Source organism: Gymnodraco acuticeps, unplaced genomic scaffold (genome assembly GCF_902827175.1).
Source record: "Gymnodraco acuticeps unplaced genomic scaffold, fGymAcu1.1, whole genome shotgun sequence".
Lineage (NCBI taxonomy): Eukaryota > Metazoa > Chordata > Actinopteri > Perciformes > Bathydraconidae > Gymnodraco > Gymnodraco acuticeps.
Genome location: NW_022990256.1, coordinates 142,015 through 161,272, shown reverse-complemented (window position 1 = coordinate 161,272; position 19,258 = coordinate 142,015). Strand labels below are relative to the sequence as shown.

The 19,258-nt window shown below is 40.7% G+C and overlaps 1 protein-coding gene across 1 annotated transcript in view; it reads right to left on the bottom strand.

Annotated features, from left to right (window-relative positions):
* heatr3 (HEAT repeat containing 3) overlaps window positions 1-19,258 on the bottom strand; it is a 32,783-nt gene that overhangs the window by 10,160 nt on the left and 3,365 nt on the right. The window contains 7 exon segments of the mRNA XM_034220644.1: window positions 2,991-3,073; window positions 5,961-6,115; window positions 7,199-7,289; window positions 11,048-11,328; window positions 13,911-14,051; window positions 16,130-16,239; window positions 17,168-17,265. Of these exon segments, the coding sequence (XP_034076535.1) occupies window positions 2,991-3,073; window positions 5,961-6,115; window positions 7,199-7,289; window positions 11,048-11,328; window positions 13,911-14,051; window positions 16,130-16,239; window positions 17,168-17,265 (959 nt within the window).

The following is a 19,258-nucleotide window of genomic DNA, read 5'->3' as shown; positions in this document are numbered from 1 at the left end:
GATGGCTGATGTTAAGGCATATATACAAATGTTTACTGGACATATTTTTCTACATTATCAGCTACGTTTAGATGTTTTTATTTCTTTTCATTTGAATTGGTTATGTTTATTTTGCACTCAAGTTCTTAGAATGAATCCATCAATTAAAATTGGGTGCATTATGAAACATTTCACTTGCACTGCACCACCTTGGTTTTCTAAGGGTATACGCAAACAACCATTATAAGCAACCTGGAGCTTCGCCTTCTTAAACTTGACCCACAAGGAGGCAGTACAAAGAGGAGTACAATAAGCTCTAACGGCCCCTACACACAGCGGCGTGCGTTGTCGCTTGCCGGCGGGGGGGGCTGAAACTCGACCAACAACCAATCACATGCATCTCCCGCCCCAGACACACAAGCACGCGGTTTGATTGGCTAGCACTTGTACTGGCATATGATTCGATTGGCTGACGCTTCCGTCGAAGCTTGAAAAGTTCAACTTTTGAAGCGAGCAAAGTGACGCGACGGAACCACAATGCAGTTCGGCAAAGCCTGACGTCACAGTGAATGGGAAGCGTCTCCGTTGAAGCACGCGACCCTGCCGTGTGGACGTACCGTTAAGAGCCTTATCTGAACACCAAAAGAATTTTCTAGCCAACATGTTAGCTTGTGTGTTTAAGACACGCTGCTGTCTATACATGTCATCATCATCAGCCATTTCATCTGTGATGTGTCCCAGATACTTAGTTTTGCAGCAAACAGACAGCTCCTGCCCTGACAGATAGAATATTGGAAAACCAAGGTTCTTATCCCCTTTTGCTTTGCAGATCATTACAGCGCTCTTCTTAGCATTGTATTTAACATCAAATTTGACACCATAATCAGAACATATATTTAGCAGCCGTTGAAATCCAGCACTGCTAGGAGAAACAATAGCCAGATCGTCGGCATACATAAGATGGTTTACAATCACATTACTGATCACACATCCTGCTTTACAGCCACTTAAATCATCCGATAGATCATTCATAAAGATATTAAAAAGGCATGGTGAGAGGAGCCCCCCCTGGCGGACTCCATTACCAACACCAAATGGCGCCGAGACTGCATTCCCCCATTTTATCCGCATGCTCTGGTTGGCATATAAGCCAGGATCCTAATTATACTGTTGGGCACACCCCTGTTTCAATTTTAAAAACGGTTTATGATGGTTAACTCGGTCAAAAGCCTTTTAGAGGCATCAATGAAACCACTCAGAACAGTGGAATTCTGTTTCTATATGTTTCTACCATTTCCTTCAAAGCATAGATGCATAGCTCAGTACCATGCTTAGCCTTGAAGCCAAACTGGTTATCTGAGATACATAAATAAGAACATAATCTGTCTAACAAAATTCTTTCCAGGACTTTGGATAACACACTGGCTAGAGCAATTGGTCTATAATTATCCAAGCTCCCTACCTTGCCCTCTTTGTCCTTAAAGGTTCCATGTCATGCTTTTCTGGTTATTACCCGTCCCCTTGTGTGTTATGAAGGTTTTTCTGCATGTAAACGGTCTGCAGAGTCACAAACCCTCAAAGTACACCCTGTCGCGAGTAAAACTCTAACACAGAAAAGACCTGTCTGTGCTGCCCCAGAACGCCTCGTTGGAGATTTTTCTTTTTCTTCCTGGGTATAGTGACGTTACGTTTGGACCAATTCGCGGACTTCATCACACACTAAATATCTTCTCAGCTGCAGCTCCACGGATTTCTCAGCCTGATACGGCAGGACGCGGGGAGGCTGCGGGTGTGTGTGTGTGTGTGCGCACACAGACTCACAGCCAGGCTGCGGGTGTGTGTGTGTGTGTGCTCGGGCTGGGTTCGGGGTGGGTTTCGCTGTGTCTCGCAGACCCCACGCAGCAGCCAGGAAACAACACCAGTAATCCAGCTCACACTGTCCGCTCCTCGCAGCAGCGAGCCCCGCAACGTCCCGCCAACACGGCACCCAGACCCCATGCAGCATTCTCATCTGTTTGTCATTACTGGTGCCATTTTCTGGTGGCTAACGCCATTGTAACACATTCACACACATCAGAGCACAGTGGGCTCATAGGGAGGGGGGGGCAGGAGCTCCAACAAGGCGTGTAGGACAGAGACTGAATACACATACTATACAGAGATGCTGTATGAGAAACCAATGTGAGTTTGGAAGATTGAACAATGTAAATCTATTCTAGTAGAGCTCAACAATGGAATTATGATCAGTAGAAATGGCCATGACATGGGACCTTTAATGACAGGTACCAAAGTAACAGTCAACATGGTCGTCATGAGGCCAGTAAAACAAATGTCAAGAAGAACTGCAACCTTCGGGCTTGCCAGTTTATATTGTGATATCATTCGTTATCAAGATATGAAATGATCTACTTTGTGATAGAGGATTTTTGACATATTGAGCTAACTGTTGTCATAGTTGAGTGATAATTCATTTACCCTCCCAAAATGTCTTTGTTAAGTGTTTAAATCACATCAATGGGTTTTAAAGCGCAATTATTTAGTTACGTTTATTTTACAATCAAGGCTAAAATCCTTGCTTTTCTGTATGCCATCTAAAAATATGTTATTACACTTTTGCAGTAATTTATGTAATTCCAATGTTCATTTTGTATTATATCTAACCCTTTTTTTCTTCGTTCATCTGTTTTGTCTAAATGCTTATCTAGAGCACTTTGAATAGCCTTAATATCTGAAATGTGATATATAAATGAACTATACTTAACCTTATACAAACTATTTATCTATTGAACTAAAAAACATGTTTTTATACCATGGTATATTTCGTTACCAAGTTTTTGAATGTACCTGTTGATATTGACCTAACTGTGGTTCAGTGATAACCTTTCATTCAAGAGCCACAAATTCCTTACACTTCCAACAAGTACCAGATTAAAGAGGCATAACATTTCCAACTCAGAAACCTTAAACCTTGTTTTAAAGTTAAAAATAATTATGAGAAGTGAGAGGATTACTTTTTGATCATGCCTTTCCAGGAGGAGTTCTGACGGCACACATCCATAGCTTCCTTTCTAGGGATCTCCGTCTTTTTGAGGACCTGGAAAGGAGAAAAAAAGATATTACATCATAATACAATTTAGTGCAGTTTCATAATAAAAAATCTCTTTAATTTCACAGTTAAAGGGGACCTATCATGCAAAATGCACTTTTTGATGTCTTCTATACATAAACATGTGTCCCTGGTGTGTCGGGGAACTCACGCATCGTCAGAAAATAAAACCCTCTCTCTTTTCCTCCGTACCCAAATCTCTAAAAACGGGGAACAACGGAGCTGATCCAGATATTGCGTCCGATATGACGTAATATCTGAAATGTGGACCCACGGCCCAATCAGAAACGTTGCTATCAGAAACAATGCCCGACTGTTTTGGACGTAATATGGTCGGTGTTTACATTAGCATCGCTAACACTCAGAGCTAACCTGTGCTGGAGAGCATGTGTGTGAAGAAGCAGGAAGTAAAAAGGAACTCACCTTGTGGTATAACCGGCAAGAGAGAAAGCCTTTGAGCTCCAGACTGTTTCAGAGAGAATCCTTGATAATCCATGATATGGCGTTTCATCACGGCAGCATTTAGTTTAGACAGTAGCTGCTGGGTCCCGCATGAGCTCAGACCCCTCCTTTTTATTTTTTTTAACGCTTTATACCCAAATCAGCACTTTTGAAACAGGAAGTGAAATGGAGGGATATGAGGCATGGCTAGATGGGTGATCTGATTTGGTATTTTTTTTTTATGATGCTGTATGATGTCCTTTTTGTTGTTCTGTTTATGTTTTTATGTTTCATGTGGAACCTACTTGAGCAGGTCTCCCTTGAAAAAGAGATCAATGATCTCAATGGGATACACCTGGATAAATAAAGGTTGGAAATGAAATGAAATGTTGAGCAAAACACTTCATAGACATGTTTTTTATATATTTGTATATATCTGAGACCTATGCTATTGCCTAAAAATAGCATGATAGGTGACCTTTAAGTAATTCGACCTGTCAGCCTCAGGGAGAAGTGTTCGCTGCACAATTAAAACCATATTTTGAGGTTTTTAAATGACAGTATGATTACATTCACACAGGGTATATGCAGGAATCCTGAAGTCAAATGTAATACTTTTTAAGACCCCACGGACACCCTGTCACATGCTTATCTGATCATTTTGTGACTCTTTTTCTCTGAGAGCTATTAGCTAATAGGGGTGTAACGGTACACGTACCGAAATTATTCGGTACGGGCCCTTCGGTTCGGTACACGTGTGTACCGTTCAGAGTAATTTGCTCACATTGGGTTCAACGCGTCCTAGAGCGAGCAAGTCATTTCATTGGACGAGAGGCATACTATGAGAGCTGGTGACAGGGATGCGTTCAAATGTAGTCAGTAATTTGAGGAACTGTCGAAATGGCGAACGCAGATAAAGTTGAGCTTGAAAATCCTCCAGCATCATTGAAGTCTCCGGTTTGGGAACATTTTGGTTTCGCAGTTACACAAGGATGAAGGACAAAGACAGGTGGACCGAACCAAAGCTGTTTGTCGGCATTGTTCAACTAACATTGGTTACGCGGCTGGCAATACATCACACTCATTTGAAAAGGCATCACCCGAACGTGAATATCACCGGTACCAAAAGACTGAAGTGCAAACCCAACTCCCGCTAGCATGTAAGCCTCCACCACTCGCAACAAGTTCAGACTGAGCTAAAGCTATTACAAACACCAAATATCCTTATGTTGCCATGTTAGCAAAGCGCTACCTGGCTGTATCTGCTACCTCTGTCCCTAGCGAGAGGGTTTTCTCCACAGCAGGAGACATTGTTAGTGCCAGCAGATCTGCCCTTTCAGCAAGCAATGTGGACAAGTTCATCTTTCTTTAAAAAAACATGAACATACAATGACAAGCAAGTCCTAATGTCAAACTGGCTGCTTAGGTACTAGTTCAAATACAGATGATTTCAGTTCATCGAAAAGCTGCACCTTAATGTTTATTTTATTATATTTTGTATTTATTTGAGTGAATACATTATTCACAGTTTAATAATCATTTAAAAAAATATATGTTATGTTTTGTGATCATTTTTTCTGCTGTACCGAAAACGTACCGAGCCGAACCGTGACCTAAAAACCGAGGCACATACCGAACCGAAATGTTTGTGAACCGTTACACCCCTATTAGCTAATGAAGGTGTGTGTTCATAGCGACTTTTTCTGAGCCAAAGCGTCTTTTATAAAGTGTTCCCAGAAAGGAGAGAGAGTATGCTTTCACATGAGGCCTTTTTGTTGATTTGTGCCAAACTCAAACTAGTTGTAATTATCTAAACATTTCAGAAGAGCAACGGTCAAATGGCTGTAGAAAATCTAGGATCTAGTTTTGGCCGTGTTTTCTATCCCGAGAGAAACTATCATCACAAAGACTGATAAGTGCATTTGTTGGATTAGATCGACAAATATTGTGCTTGGTACCAATACTGAAAAACATAGTAAGTAGATATATAAAGAAGGAGGTTTTGTACTCAAAGAAACTTCAAATCTTCAAACTTGGAGCGTTATTTCTGCTAAAAACAGACGCCATTTGGAAACAGTTTACGGACGCGTTTTCTATCCTGATTTTAATGTCAGAGAGAAACTATCATCGCATTTGTTGGATTAGATCGACAGATATTGTACTTTTATCTCCGTAGGTGGATCATTCTACTCGCTCTACAGCTGTCTGATTGAGCGGTGAAGCTCATTCATACAAAGTGTGAGAGCAGCCGTCTTCAGCGTGGTACCAATACTGAAAATACATACTAAGTAAATACATTAAAAAGGAAAGATACAATGGTTCTCCAACAGAGGTTTTGTACTCTTCAAAACATCAAAATGGAGCGTCTTTCCTGCTAAAAACCGACGCAATTTGGACACAGGCCGTAATTGATCAAATATATAAATGTATTTGCCTTTTCTGGGATGTTGTGGTTGATCAAAGCGTCGTGAATCTCCGCTGATAAACACAGAGGAGACATGAGATTGGAGACTCCGTCACACAGACCCTCCGGACCCAGGTCGCTCTCATCGCTGCTCGACTCCTCCTCCCACTCATCGTCTGAGGGGTCTGAAGAGAAAGGCAACCATAGAATTGATAAATGAAACAAAAAGGCACTTAATTGGGGTTGGCATAATGACCTCTGAAGATAAACACATACAAGTGCAACGAATTGCAAAAAACAAATGGCACTTTTAGACACTCAATAGAGCAATATGGTCTTCAGTATCATTCACTATTATGCAGTAAAACCTTTTATAATATCACAAAATCTATATATTTACATGTTTTCATTATAATGTTGTATGTTTTATTGAAGAACACATACAGCCATACAATAATAACATTTAATCTCCACCTTTCTATCCCCCCTCCCTAAGACCTAAACCCCTGCCATCCCTACCTTAAAAATACATAAAGGTGCAAGTTTTATTTTTGTATTACTGCCGAATTTTGTTCCATTCTATTTCTATGTAAATACTGCTATATTTAATTATTTCTAATATTATTTTATGTTATTACATGGCTGAGTTGAATACTCGAATCTGATTGGTCAATTCAGAACACGTGACACGTTGTTAATCCAGAACAGACAGACCGCTGTCAAGGATTTATTGACCGTTGTTAAGGACGCTCACATCTGCAGAAAGAAGTCCGGTCGATTTAACTGTTTACAGTTTGGCTGCAGTTTGCTTTTCGAACCGACAAGACAAGAGCGACAAGAAAACAGCGGAGAAGTAACGGGCAGAAACCCTCCTTTTTACGCAGCGGTCCAGACATAGACATCAAACGGCGACACATATTCAGTTGCCAGTTACTTTGGCATTAGGGCAGGGATATCTAGATACTTCCCAAGGTTTGACATAATGAATTGTGCCCAATCGCTGCACATTATCCCTTACTTATTATGTATGCACCATGACATCAAGTCAAATTCCTCGAATGTGTAAACTTACCTGGTAATAAACCTGTTTCTGATTACCCAGAATTCCATTGTGTAATTGTCTAATCAAAATATATCGATATATATCTTGCAGAGTCGATATACCGCCCAGCACTCGGATGAACTCTTCCCTCGTTATGATATCCTCAGCAGGGACAGGATAATGGTGGGGGGGGGGGGGGGGGGGGTCAGCGCTGTGTCTCACTCACCATCAGAGCAGCACATGTTGACGATGATCTCTAAAGACGTCTGCTGGGCCGTCAGCAGCGCCGTGGCCTCCCTCAGCTCCGCCTGCTGCCTCTGGAACAACAGAGAGAGTCAGCATCAAAACACTCATCGTTAGCTCCCAGTCTGAAGGACGAGATCTATCTCTCTACAGATGAACTCAAACACAGTCATGTCCTGAAGGGAAACCCGCATTGGGGTGTCACAGATCAAGGAATCATTAAGAGAAAGATTAGAAACTATATATTTTATTCGCAGTGTGTGCTGAGTTTTTATTTTTAGAAGAAATTATTTATCTTTTAAATCTCTGATTGTTTTAGGACAACTGTTTAATTGTATTTCTTTATTTTTGCATCTACAGACTTCTCCGGCAGTGGCTCAGTCAGTAGGGGCTTGGACTGTGAGCCGTAGGGTCGCCGGTTCAAGTCCCCGAACAGACCTAAATATAGAGTGTGGACTGCTACTTGGAGAGGTCCCAGTTCACCTCCTGCCCTGCCGTGGTGCCCTTGAGCAAGGCACCGGACATCCCCCTTACCCCCTCCCATCGCTCCCGGGCGCTGTACAATAGCTGCCCACTGCTCCTAGTATAGACTCCTGGTACTAGGATGGGTTCAAAGCAGAGAACACATTTCACTGTGTGCTCTGCATGTGAGACCATTAAAGAGGGTTGAATTGCCAACAACCGCGCTGTAGCTATGACAATAACGCCTTGTTCCCCTTTTCTTTTTTTTTATAGTGTGTTCAGGGTTTTGTGTGAGTGTCTAACAGTGAAACTAAAAAGCACTTCTCAAAACGTGTTCAAAAAAATATATTTTATTAATTTAAGAACACTTACACTAGTAGTAAGGTCAAGTAGAGGACTTTATTCTGCTGTATGGTATTGCATTCTACATACTGTTTTCATCTCGTTCCTTGCTTAGTACTGTGTTTTAATTGCACCATTATGTAATTTTATAGCACTATTTTAAGTCTTGTTGAAAGGGATTTTTTTGCATTTTTTATCCTTGCAATGTTTTGAATCACCGTGCAAAAATATTTCTTACTTTATTAAGAAAATCATTATCGTTTTAGTTATTAAAGCTACACCAGTGAAACCACAGCCTGGATGGAGATGACCCCGTTGTATAATCTAAAGTATAACAGGGGATTTTCGTCGTCCCCATCATGTCAGCCCTGGTCTCGGCGCTGGCTGGGACGAGGGGGGACAGCTCTGTCTCACAGAGGTCGAGTCTGGGGGACGTCAGAGAGCCTGAAGCCCCCCAGCTGAACCCTAAACTCTCCCCCCCCCAAAACCCTACAGTCTGTCTGCTCTGTCAGTGCGGATAACTTTTCAGGATGACTCATACAAAACCTTTTCACCTGGCGTAAACAAAAATAACTGCTTTGTCGCCACAAACACAGACGTCAGTTCACGTTCTGTATATTTACAGAAATTAAAACCGGGGTAAACTCCTTATAGAGCCATTGGTAAATCATTTTTGGACATAAAGTCATTTATGACAATTTTCGACTGCACTTTGGAAATAAAACTACGAAAATAAATGGATGTAGAAACTAGTCCTAAACGCTGAAGGTACGGAAAGGTAGCAAAAAGTATATAATGCAAAAAGATTAACAAATGGTGAATGAATGAATCCAAAATACCCTTCCTCTGGCACTGAATGAGCCAATCACAGGCCTCCTGTGTTGTGCATCACATCCCATGCACACCTCTTCTTGTTTACTTCCCATCGTGCACTCTAACCATTATACATGCAACACAATTAAGAGAGAAACTTATACAAGATATTAAACATAAAATAAGATAAAGATTCATTAACCAGTTGAGCCCGAGCCTGTTTTTCAGGCCTCAGGCTCGAAAAATGACATTCCCAGAACAAATGACCATATCTTCACTTCTAAAAGGGTTACATTAATAATCTTTTTTCTCAAAGCAAGGATAAACCTGTGAGTTGGATGTAGAAAAGTCAGAATTAATATAGAATTGTTTTATTGTAAAGTAAATTCAGATTGAACATAGTAAAAAAAAATGTAAATTTTAGTGTCCGTCCAAAAAAAAAAACATTACTTATAGTGAAAACCACCCTTGAATGATGGGATAGGAGACTAAAAGCTTTAGGAATCCAAACTATAACATATAATAAGTACCCTGTATCAAGATTGATGCAAAACAAGTGACATTTGACCTTTTTAGAGAGGTTTAGCAAAAAAAACCCACCTTTGGGGTCATTTGGGTGGATTTGCCGTTTCTCTGGAACCCATTGGTCGATTTTGGTGATTGACACCTCTTTTTAACCGTCAGAGCCAATAGAATCGAAGGGGGAAGTTCCACATACACACACACGATACCATTGACAAGTGAGAACTATGCGCACACAGTCGAAAGCAATGTTATGCTCTGAAAACTGAAACATAGGCTCAAACTAGTAAATATGAAGATGGATTATCAGGAATCATTTCAAAGTGACAGACACATTGGATTAACCTTTGGATTAACCTTCAGCAGCGTTTTTATCGTTTTGCCATTGAACAACAGCTAAGGTAAGAAGCTTCCTCCGTTAAGCTACGTGCTGTAATGTCTGTTTTCACTTCCCCTGTTGCGAGTTCGGATCGCTCAGCGATGATACTAATATTTCTGGAATCTGTGGAATCTCAGCTTGCTAATCGATATCTTGCAGATACGATAAGTAATAAGAGTATTTAAGCTGTGAGTTCTGTGCTAAGTGCGATAGCATTTCTTCGCTCCGGGCTCATTTAGACACTTCTTGTGAGACTCGTGTTTTGTTTCGGTAAAAATGGTTCGTATCGTCAGTTAGCTGAGATTCTTCCCGTTAAGTGAGTATGGAATAGTTTCATAAATGTTAAGAAGCCCTGAGACAAAGTTTCGTGAAAAAAAGGCATGGGGCTTAACAGGTTAAGAAATGTGGTGTGTTATTTTGCTTTTGGTGTAGTTTGACTTTTTTCTCATCTACTCTGCACAGAATAATATATTTAATGGTGTTTAGTTTTTGTCTTTATCTGTCAGTGCAGATCACTTTTCACGATGACGCACACGACACCTTTTCACCTGGCGTAAACTGGACCCTCAAAAATAACTGCTTTGTCGCCACAAACACAGACGTCAGTTTCCGCCACATCGTATATTTCCAGAAATAAAATAACTGCTTATCAAGAGCCTTAGTCATTTGTTTTTGTCAACAACAAAAAAAAAGAAACACTTAAAATGGTTTAAACCTATTTAAAGTGAATGTACTTGCAGGATTCTTAAATTTGTATTTACTTTAAAGATACCATTTATTGTCAGCTGAATCAAATGTTATGCAAAGTTGTTACAAATTGAACTGGTGTCCTTGAACAAATCTGGACTCCATGAGCGTTAACTTTTCCTGAAACAATACATTACGTTTGATCCGGGGGTTAAACTCCTTATTTCATTTTAGGATTGACTTGCATATTCTGGTATTTTATTTGTCTTTCTTGGATGTTCTTGTTTATTTCCTTATAATAAAAATGTATGCATGAAGAGGAATAGCATGTAAACAAATAGCATCACGTATAGAGAACTATATGGAATACCGGTTCAAAGCAGTATTCAATGTTTAGCTCAGATTAGCTCCACGTCAGAAATGATCGTGCTTGTCATATGTCTCTCTCCATAGAGGCTGAATCATCATGTTAATCACATAGCTATCATATGCCTCAAACAGTCCTGATGCTCTTCTAGGTAATCAGACATCCTGTCATGTACACAGCTACAGTTGGGATACCTTTGTTATCACGTGGACTCGTGTGTTTTCCCAACAATAGAGAACAATGTTAGAGTCACTACTTACAGGTAAAAGGTCGGAGAAGTCGTTGTCTGCAGCTATCCCGTTCTTCGTGTGTTTGGGCTCCTCCTCCTCGATCATCGCCTCCTCCTCTCCTCCGGCAGCCTGCTGCTCGCTCTCGGCTGCAGCGTCGGTGTTCCTCTGATGGAGCTCCTCTGCTCCTCTCAGCTCAGGGATCAGCGTTCCTGCGTCCAGATCCAAGCTCTGAGAGAGAGTGGAGACCACGGCGTTCAGAGCCTGAGCCTGACGGGTCGACGGTAGACTGCTCTTCAGGTTCCACAGAGTGCCTGAGACACAGCAGGGGAGAGAGAGGAGACATTAGAATTAGAAATCCACAAAAGGATAAATAAGTATGGTCAGGAAAATGTACTTTAAGCTTAAGGAGAAGAAGTACTCGTGGCAGAACAAAACTCTTGAATATGTTACAAATATTACAAAAGGAAAAGCAGCAATTCTTCACATTCAAAAAGCTGGAACTGTGAGATGTTTTTTCAAAAATAATTACTAATAAACTATTTCTTTACTAAAGACTTAGAAAAATATACCCACTCATTGTTTAACATACAACAATATAATGTTGAATAGATTAATCTGCATCAAAGGATCATATTTTAGAAAGTTGTACTAAATGTTGTGTTTAAAAATCGGAATTTAAAATCCAATCCAACTTTATTTATATAGCACTTTAAAACCTCCAGACCAAAGTGCCGTACAGAGCTCAGCTCACAAAACATACAAATAAGTATAAAATCACAAAAGATACGACCACAAAACAAACCAGAATAAACGTAACAATTACAAAATAAAAACAACCATATAGTAAAAACAATAGACCACTGAAAGCAAATAAAAGCAACAATCTACTTGTTTACGAATGCTAAGGGGAAAGGTGGGTTTTAAGACGGGATTTAAAGTAACAACTAACTACATTTGTATAAGACAAAACAAGGAAGTTAAGTTAAAAGAACAATATATCCCTTCAAATATTATCAGGGTATTAGTCTGAAGTGGCACTGAAAGATATTGATGTTACGTATTGCGCCGAGGCTTCGGAGCGTGTGTCGAGTAATCCCTGAAGCTTTTTGTGAAGCCTGTATCGAGGCTTGTATCGTTTTGGGCCAGTGACGTCATCAATGACAAACGAAGCCTCGCTGCCTGTCGATACCACGTGACTGCTTCAGGAAGCCAGTAGGGATGCCAGTGATTATTCGATTATTCGTTACAGTCTCCATAATCGAATATTATTTGTAAAAATAGATTTTATTTATATATTTTTTTTATTATTATTTATGTTTTGTTTTTTTTCTGGCTTAGTTTCAACCAAAATATAGACTAATGCTTTAATAGTAATAGTATTAACAATTGTAAATGGCCATTGGTCACACCACCAGTTTGTTTTACTGTAAACTTGGAGGAAGCCTGCGTGCAGAGCAGACTGCTGCTGCAGCACGCTACACCCCGCCCCCACCCCGCCCCCCTCTCCCTCACACGTGCGACTAAAGATGAACAAAGCGGCAGGTAGAAAGAGTTCCTCCTCGTGGAACTACTTCGAACTTACAAGTCCAAAGGAAGTTAAATGCAAGCTCTGCGAAAAGACGTTGGTCTATCACAGCTCAACCTCAACAATGCGTTTTGAGTGCATCTATTTGAAGATGCGCGCACAATTTATTTATTGCAATGCTGCTATTATTAATAATAGAGGCTACAGCCTGTATTATTAATAGCATTGCAATAAATAAATTGCTATAATAATATTTATTACAATGCTGCTATTATTAATACAAGCTGTAGCCTGTATTTAATAATGGCAGCATTGCAATAAATACATTGTGCGCGCATAGCACATCTCCAAATAAAGGCAATGGCAGGCACTTTAGAAAATAACAAAAAATAAACCAACATCATGTTAATAATCGATTATTATTCGCCAGGGCTGCCGAATAATCGATTTTGATCATGGTCAGTTTCTGGCAACCCTAGAAGCGGTTCAGATCGGTTGAACCGTTGAACCACAGCGCTCATATTCCCCATGGATGTATAATAAGAAGCATATTACCCCTCCTGTACCCGGGCCCGGTGACACGATGGAATCAAGAGAGCTCAGACCCTCACTCTTATAGAGGTCGGAACATGTCATAAGTATAAATAGATACAAGCATAAATAAATGTAGGAATAAAAACATCAATAAATATGCTCCAGTGTTGTCAGGGAGATTCAGTGTGTGTGCTGTGGCTCAGCTGGAAAGCAGTCGACTCATGACTGCAGGGTCCCTGGTTCAACGACTGAACAATACGTCTTTTGTTTGTTTATAAAAGCTACAGCTAAATGAGATAATGTAGTTAATAAATGTATTCTTTGATATGGTTTAGCCTTTCTCAGGCTACAACATGGTTACGTTTACGAATATTATTAAGGAATACTAATCCCTCTTTGCAATGTTTACCAGCCTCCTTAGGCTTTTCAATCACAATCATTCAACTGGAATAAAAACAATATTATTTACTTGAAAATATGATTTAATGTTCGTTGTTTAGAGTTATTCTAAGGCTTTACTCAATGGGAACTCGGTGAGATAGAGCACACTGTTGAGATGTCCAATCTGCCTGTTTTACACACTTTGACCAACAGTTTGTGTTCAAATGAAGCCCATGATGAAGCCTCATGAGATGAACCCTTTAGCGAACCAATTGGCTGGAAAGCTTCATAGCTTCATCTCGCCAATACTCAAATGAAGCACAAATACCTAAAATGAGTGCTTGAGTGCAGTACTTGAGTAAATGTACTTTCCAACACTGATTTAGTTTACTAAGGTGTCATGTGGACTATTGATACTATTCATTTCTTCACTAATACTCAGAGATGTGGTACCTGCAGCCAGGGTCCTGAGCAGTGTGTGAGCCATGTCTGTCTCAGGCGTCAGCAGCACGCTCTCCACGACTCTCAGCACGGCGCTGTTGGTGCTCCGCAGCAGCTCGGGGTTATCCTCCGTCACCGTGTGCAGGCAGTGGGCTGGAGACACAGAGAAAGGACAGAGTTACCAAGTGTTTCAGTACACTACAGAAACACATTCAGTTTGAGGTCAGGCTGGCCATGGACCTTGCCTACTAACAATGGGACTCATTTCTTCCGAAGGTTATTCTAAAATGTGTTCTTGAGCAAGAAACAGATTTATGGCATGTATCTAAACTGCAGAATTGCCAGACATGCGTTCTTACAATGATAAATCCCATTGTCTTTGAACATTGAAATTGTGTGCAAGCTGATCATGATTACTGATACCTCATTCACACCAACGCAACTCCGGTTTCAAGCTCCGTGCTAGAGCTTTTCAGGTTCAGAACCGGTTCTTCGGTTTAGCTCCGGCTCTTTTCACACAGCCCAGAGTCCGACTGGTGCTGCGTCATTGCGTCATCGTTCGCGTCATGACGTAACCGTTTGCGTGCCTGCTTCATGAAGCCAACGGAAACCCCTCACAGCTGACACCGACAACAACAACAATGGCCGATTGTGCTCCAGCTTCCTCTGTACCTCTTCAGAAGACCAGATTCCCAGTAGGTAGCTGGTCTCTTCAGTGGACCACTGCTGCTTGTTAAGTTTCTCCATCGTTGTGTACAAACTGGATAAAACGCCGGCTTCTTGTTGTTGTTCAGGAGTTGATCCCGCCCCTGCCCCGCCTCGACGTAAGCGTGTATGTGGTGCTTTTGCTCTAGCCGGACAATTTTTTGGTGCTTGAAACGAACCGGATTCCGGAGCTAAGAGGCTGCTCCGCTGCGGTGTGAACAGGAAAACCCGGTGCTTTTCAAGCTCCAGCTCCGAACCGGCCCTGAAACACCGTTGGTGTGAATGAGGTATGAGTAAATGCCCTGACAATACAAATAAAATGGTAATGCATTTAGTTCATGGGCATCGCAGCCATAGCTTCCTACACCCATGGTTTAGTTAAAAGTTAAGACATTTTTATTTAAGCACGCCTCAAAAGGTGTGCAGCACTGACTCCAATCATTTGAAAACCTTCAGATAGTGAAAACCAAACGAGCATCAGTAATAGATATGTATATACAAAAAGAGGTGTGGGCTGCTAATTCACATTTGAGGAGTGTTAAAATCCCATTGGCCTTTGTTTAATAATACGATTATTAAACGATAGTATATATATAACTGTGTTTACCTTAGAACAGATCCTAAATAAGAACAGATTGGAGAACGTCAGAGTCTAATTTAACGGTAAATGAGAGTTGTTGGTGAATGAGGCTCAATAGTATTAATATGTCTTTGCGTGTGGAAGCCCAGTGTCTGCACAGTAATGGCTATTATAAGACATTTGTAATGTTTTGATGTCAAAGACCGTTCACACGTCTCCAGTCATTTCTGGGAGTGGAAGCTGCTTTCACACTCTGTCATTACAACAACATGTTTTACCACATTTTGCATCTATAAATAATATCATGTGCAATGTTTGGCAGAGAGAAATGAATTTGCAATGGAGACTTTTGTATTTGTTTGCATTTGCATGAGTCTCTGTATGTCTTCAAAGCATGTTGAGCCCTGCTTACACACATGTTTACTACCCATTAGTCTGCACTGCTGCGTTTCTTTGCCGCATTGTGGCCTGCTGTCGATCACAGGAAAGAGAAGGTGTGTTGCATCACCCACATTTATGCGTCCTCTAGTCCGCGCACAAGACACAAGGGGGCCAACACATAAAAAGACGTGTTAAATAGCACCATTAGAGGACAACATCTCCACAGGGAACCTTTAAAAGGATCTGAATGTCAGTACAGCTCGGAGGTATGTGCACTTTATGAACCTGTACAGTGACTAGGGACGGGTACCGAGCCCCAGGGTTGAATTATTGAAGACTGTGGTACCGTTAAGCTCCGACGTTAGCGGTCTTTTTTTCGGTACTGGAGACATGTAAAACATATATGTCATGTGTATTATTGCTACACAAACATTATATCGCAGTTTTAGTGTCGCCAACTCCGTTTCTAATACGCAAAAAGACTAACAACAGCTTCCAGGTGCTGCCAAAACAATAACTTTATAGAACAATGACTACAAATGAACGGTACTTTAATGAGACGTACCCGCCGATATGGCCAGCTCCATGTTGTGTTGGTGTGTCTCCAGACACTGCACCACCATGTCCAGGAGACCCGCTTTGTTGAAGACAGACAGAGACTGGCTGCTGCTCTCACTAGAAAAAACAACACAAGAGGAAAAACAGACGGGTAAGAAATTAGAAATGAGACATAATGTATTATATTTGTGTGAATAATGATGGATAATGGCAGTAAATGTGTGTCAAGGGTTGCAGTGGAGACGCTGTGCACAGCTGATCGACAGCTGGGACACAAACCACCAAATACAAACACATAATTCAGATCCAGTCGTCATGACTCCACTCCGGAGGGATTCCCCGATCACTTCTTACAGTTTCTCATCAAGGGGGGGGGTCTCCTGTCCCCGGTACAAACACACTGCCTGAGGAAGGCTATGTGTATTGTTTTTGTCATGAACCTTTTTCAGACCACTTATTTATTTATGTTGGTGACGATCCGACCTCCATGCTGCGACTCTGGTTCAAACTGCATCCACCAAACAATATGATTTATCTCCACCTCCCCAAAATAACCCAAACCTGACACGGTGCGAGATGTCTTTTTTAGCTGTTCTGTCGTCATTTCCTGCGATCTTCTTCATGCAGTCAGTCAAAATGAATGAATGGGCGTTTCTTTGACTATTTATAGGCAAATATGGGCGTTACGTGAAGCCCGCAAAAGCTGCACCGCATTTCCAGTCGATTGTGATTTATAAAGGGAACCCGGCGTAGGAAGTGCTGTACGCACTTTCCTCGCCGGTACGCAATGATTGGTGAATCGGAAAATATCTGTACCTATTTTTTGGATTTCTACCACGTAAGCAACCTTCCCACGTGAATCCTACGCACGGCGTTATAATTTAGGCCCCTGGCCTGGGGTAGAAAAGTAGAAAGTACAGTGCAGCGCCCGGGAGAGATTCTGCATGCAGCTAAAGTTGTAGCGCGTAAAAAAAAAGCCATTGTGCATGCTCGGTAAAACCTCCCTTGATAAACAAAAGGTTAAAAACACAACCCCTCGTCTTACCACAGATTCCACAAAAGGTTGACAGCCTCGTTGGCCACGTCCTCCGCTGCATTCTTCTTCTCTTTCAGCACAGCGGCGCTCTCAAATCCTGCACAGCTCTGAAAAGAAAACAAAGCCTGTGCTGCAGATCACAACAAAACCACGGCTTCATCGATCATCCTCACATGTACAAAGTGTTAACGCTTCATGATGAAAATATAGGTCATTATAATAGTGGAGGCATCACATATTTAAGTCTTGGATGTACTGAGGACAAAAATGTTGCCTTACAATCATATGGTAATATTGTTTTTAATTTAACAGAGCTTCAATATTGTCACTAACGTTTATACTGATCATTAATACCACATTTTATCGCTTTAGATGTGTGTTTACTTTGCTACTGTTGTTGTTTTTAATTACAGAAAACAACAATTATTTAATTTCTTCATATTTTTACATTACATTGCATTTAGCTGACGCTTTTATCCAAAGCGACTTACAATAAGTATTTCATAATAACATTTCATTGATATTTGAATATCATATGTGACCTTCTCCATCGAAATCAGTCACATTGACCCGAAGAGACATGTTGAGTTGTATACACTGCTGGAAAGAGGAGCTTCCTAGCTTTCTGATGATATCAGGATTGTTGATGTACTCCAAATATTAAGCAAAATACGTCACATTATATAATGACTATCACCGAGTCCTCGTTTTGAGAAAAAGGCCTTCAAAGTTTCCTCTTCTCTGGAATCCATCGATCTGATTGATTATTCGCAAATGATCAAAGTAGTACGGAGGGAAGATATTTTCGTTTGGATTACTAGTCTGGGGGAAGCTCGCGAGTGTGTGTGTGTGTGTATACGTGTGTGTGTAATTTTGCATTTGTGTGTATTGTGTTTGTTTCCCGGGGAAAACCCTCACGGGAAACACCGGCTGTTGTTATGGCTGCTGTGACGTGAAGTTACTCCGTTCTCCGCTTGTAATTATGCCGTTAAGCTTCAAAGTTGCATTTATCATCTGAATTTGCCAAAACAAGTTTAATATTCTGAAAGCCAAGACTTTGTTTATTTGAAATCAAACAAAACACCCGAACCCTGAAAACTAGTTTTTTACACAAATCCACGTTTATTTATTTATTGTGAAATGAGCCGTTGCGACTTCCGACTGATTTCGATAGAGCGGGTCACAGATACAACCTTTATTGAGGAAATCATTGTTTGTAACATCAGTTCTGATGATAACCAATAAATATGAATTGTTCTCATCCAGGGTATATGCAGGAATCCTGAAGTCAAATGTAAAACCTTTTAAGACCTTTTTTAAGACCCTTTCCACACATTTTAAGACCTCATCGCCACTTGGGAGTTTTAACCGGTTACCTTGGCGACACACTTTACCTCACATTGACTATATACAGTATTGATTGTCCTTCCTCCTTATCTTCCAACCATTTGGACGCAGACTTGCATTTCCCCATAACGATGTTGTTTAACAAACGGCGTAAACGGAGCTTCGTGCTATCAAGCAGTGAGCGTGCGATGTCCTGTTCAGATGACACATCCAACGGGATGCCATCAATAAACTACACAGAATCACACGACACACCTACGCCATGATTACATTCAGGCAGACTGTGGAATACAACCTCTTTGGACCATTTATATACTTATTGAAAACAAGCTACAAAATGTAATACCTTGGAAAATGCTCTTTAATACTTTTTAATAGCCTTCATTTTCACTAAATTGATTTATCAACTTTTAATACTTTTTAAGACCCCGCAGACACCCTGTCATAATTTCACAGTTTAAATTAAAAAAACTGAAATATTTAATTATTTTCTGTATATTAAATGCTATGGGGAATTTCAGTCTGGGGTATGTCAATGGTGAGCAACAGCAAAGATGTTGATGCACTGCATTTAAAATACAGAGCTGCAACGCCCCTAGTGGAAACCAAACAAATCGCATGTCATTTTCTCCATATCCAAACATGAAAGAAATGGCACTATGTGTTTGACAATCTGGTAAAAAACTCAATACAAATTGAAGCAAGGGCTTTCATTTTAAAGTCTGATATTAAATAGCAATGTTTTTGTACTGC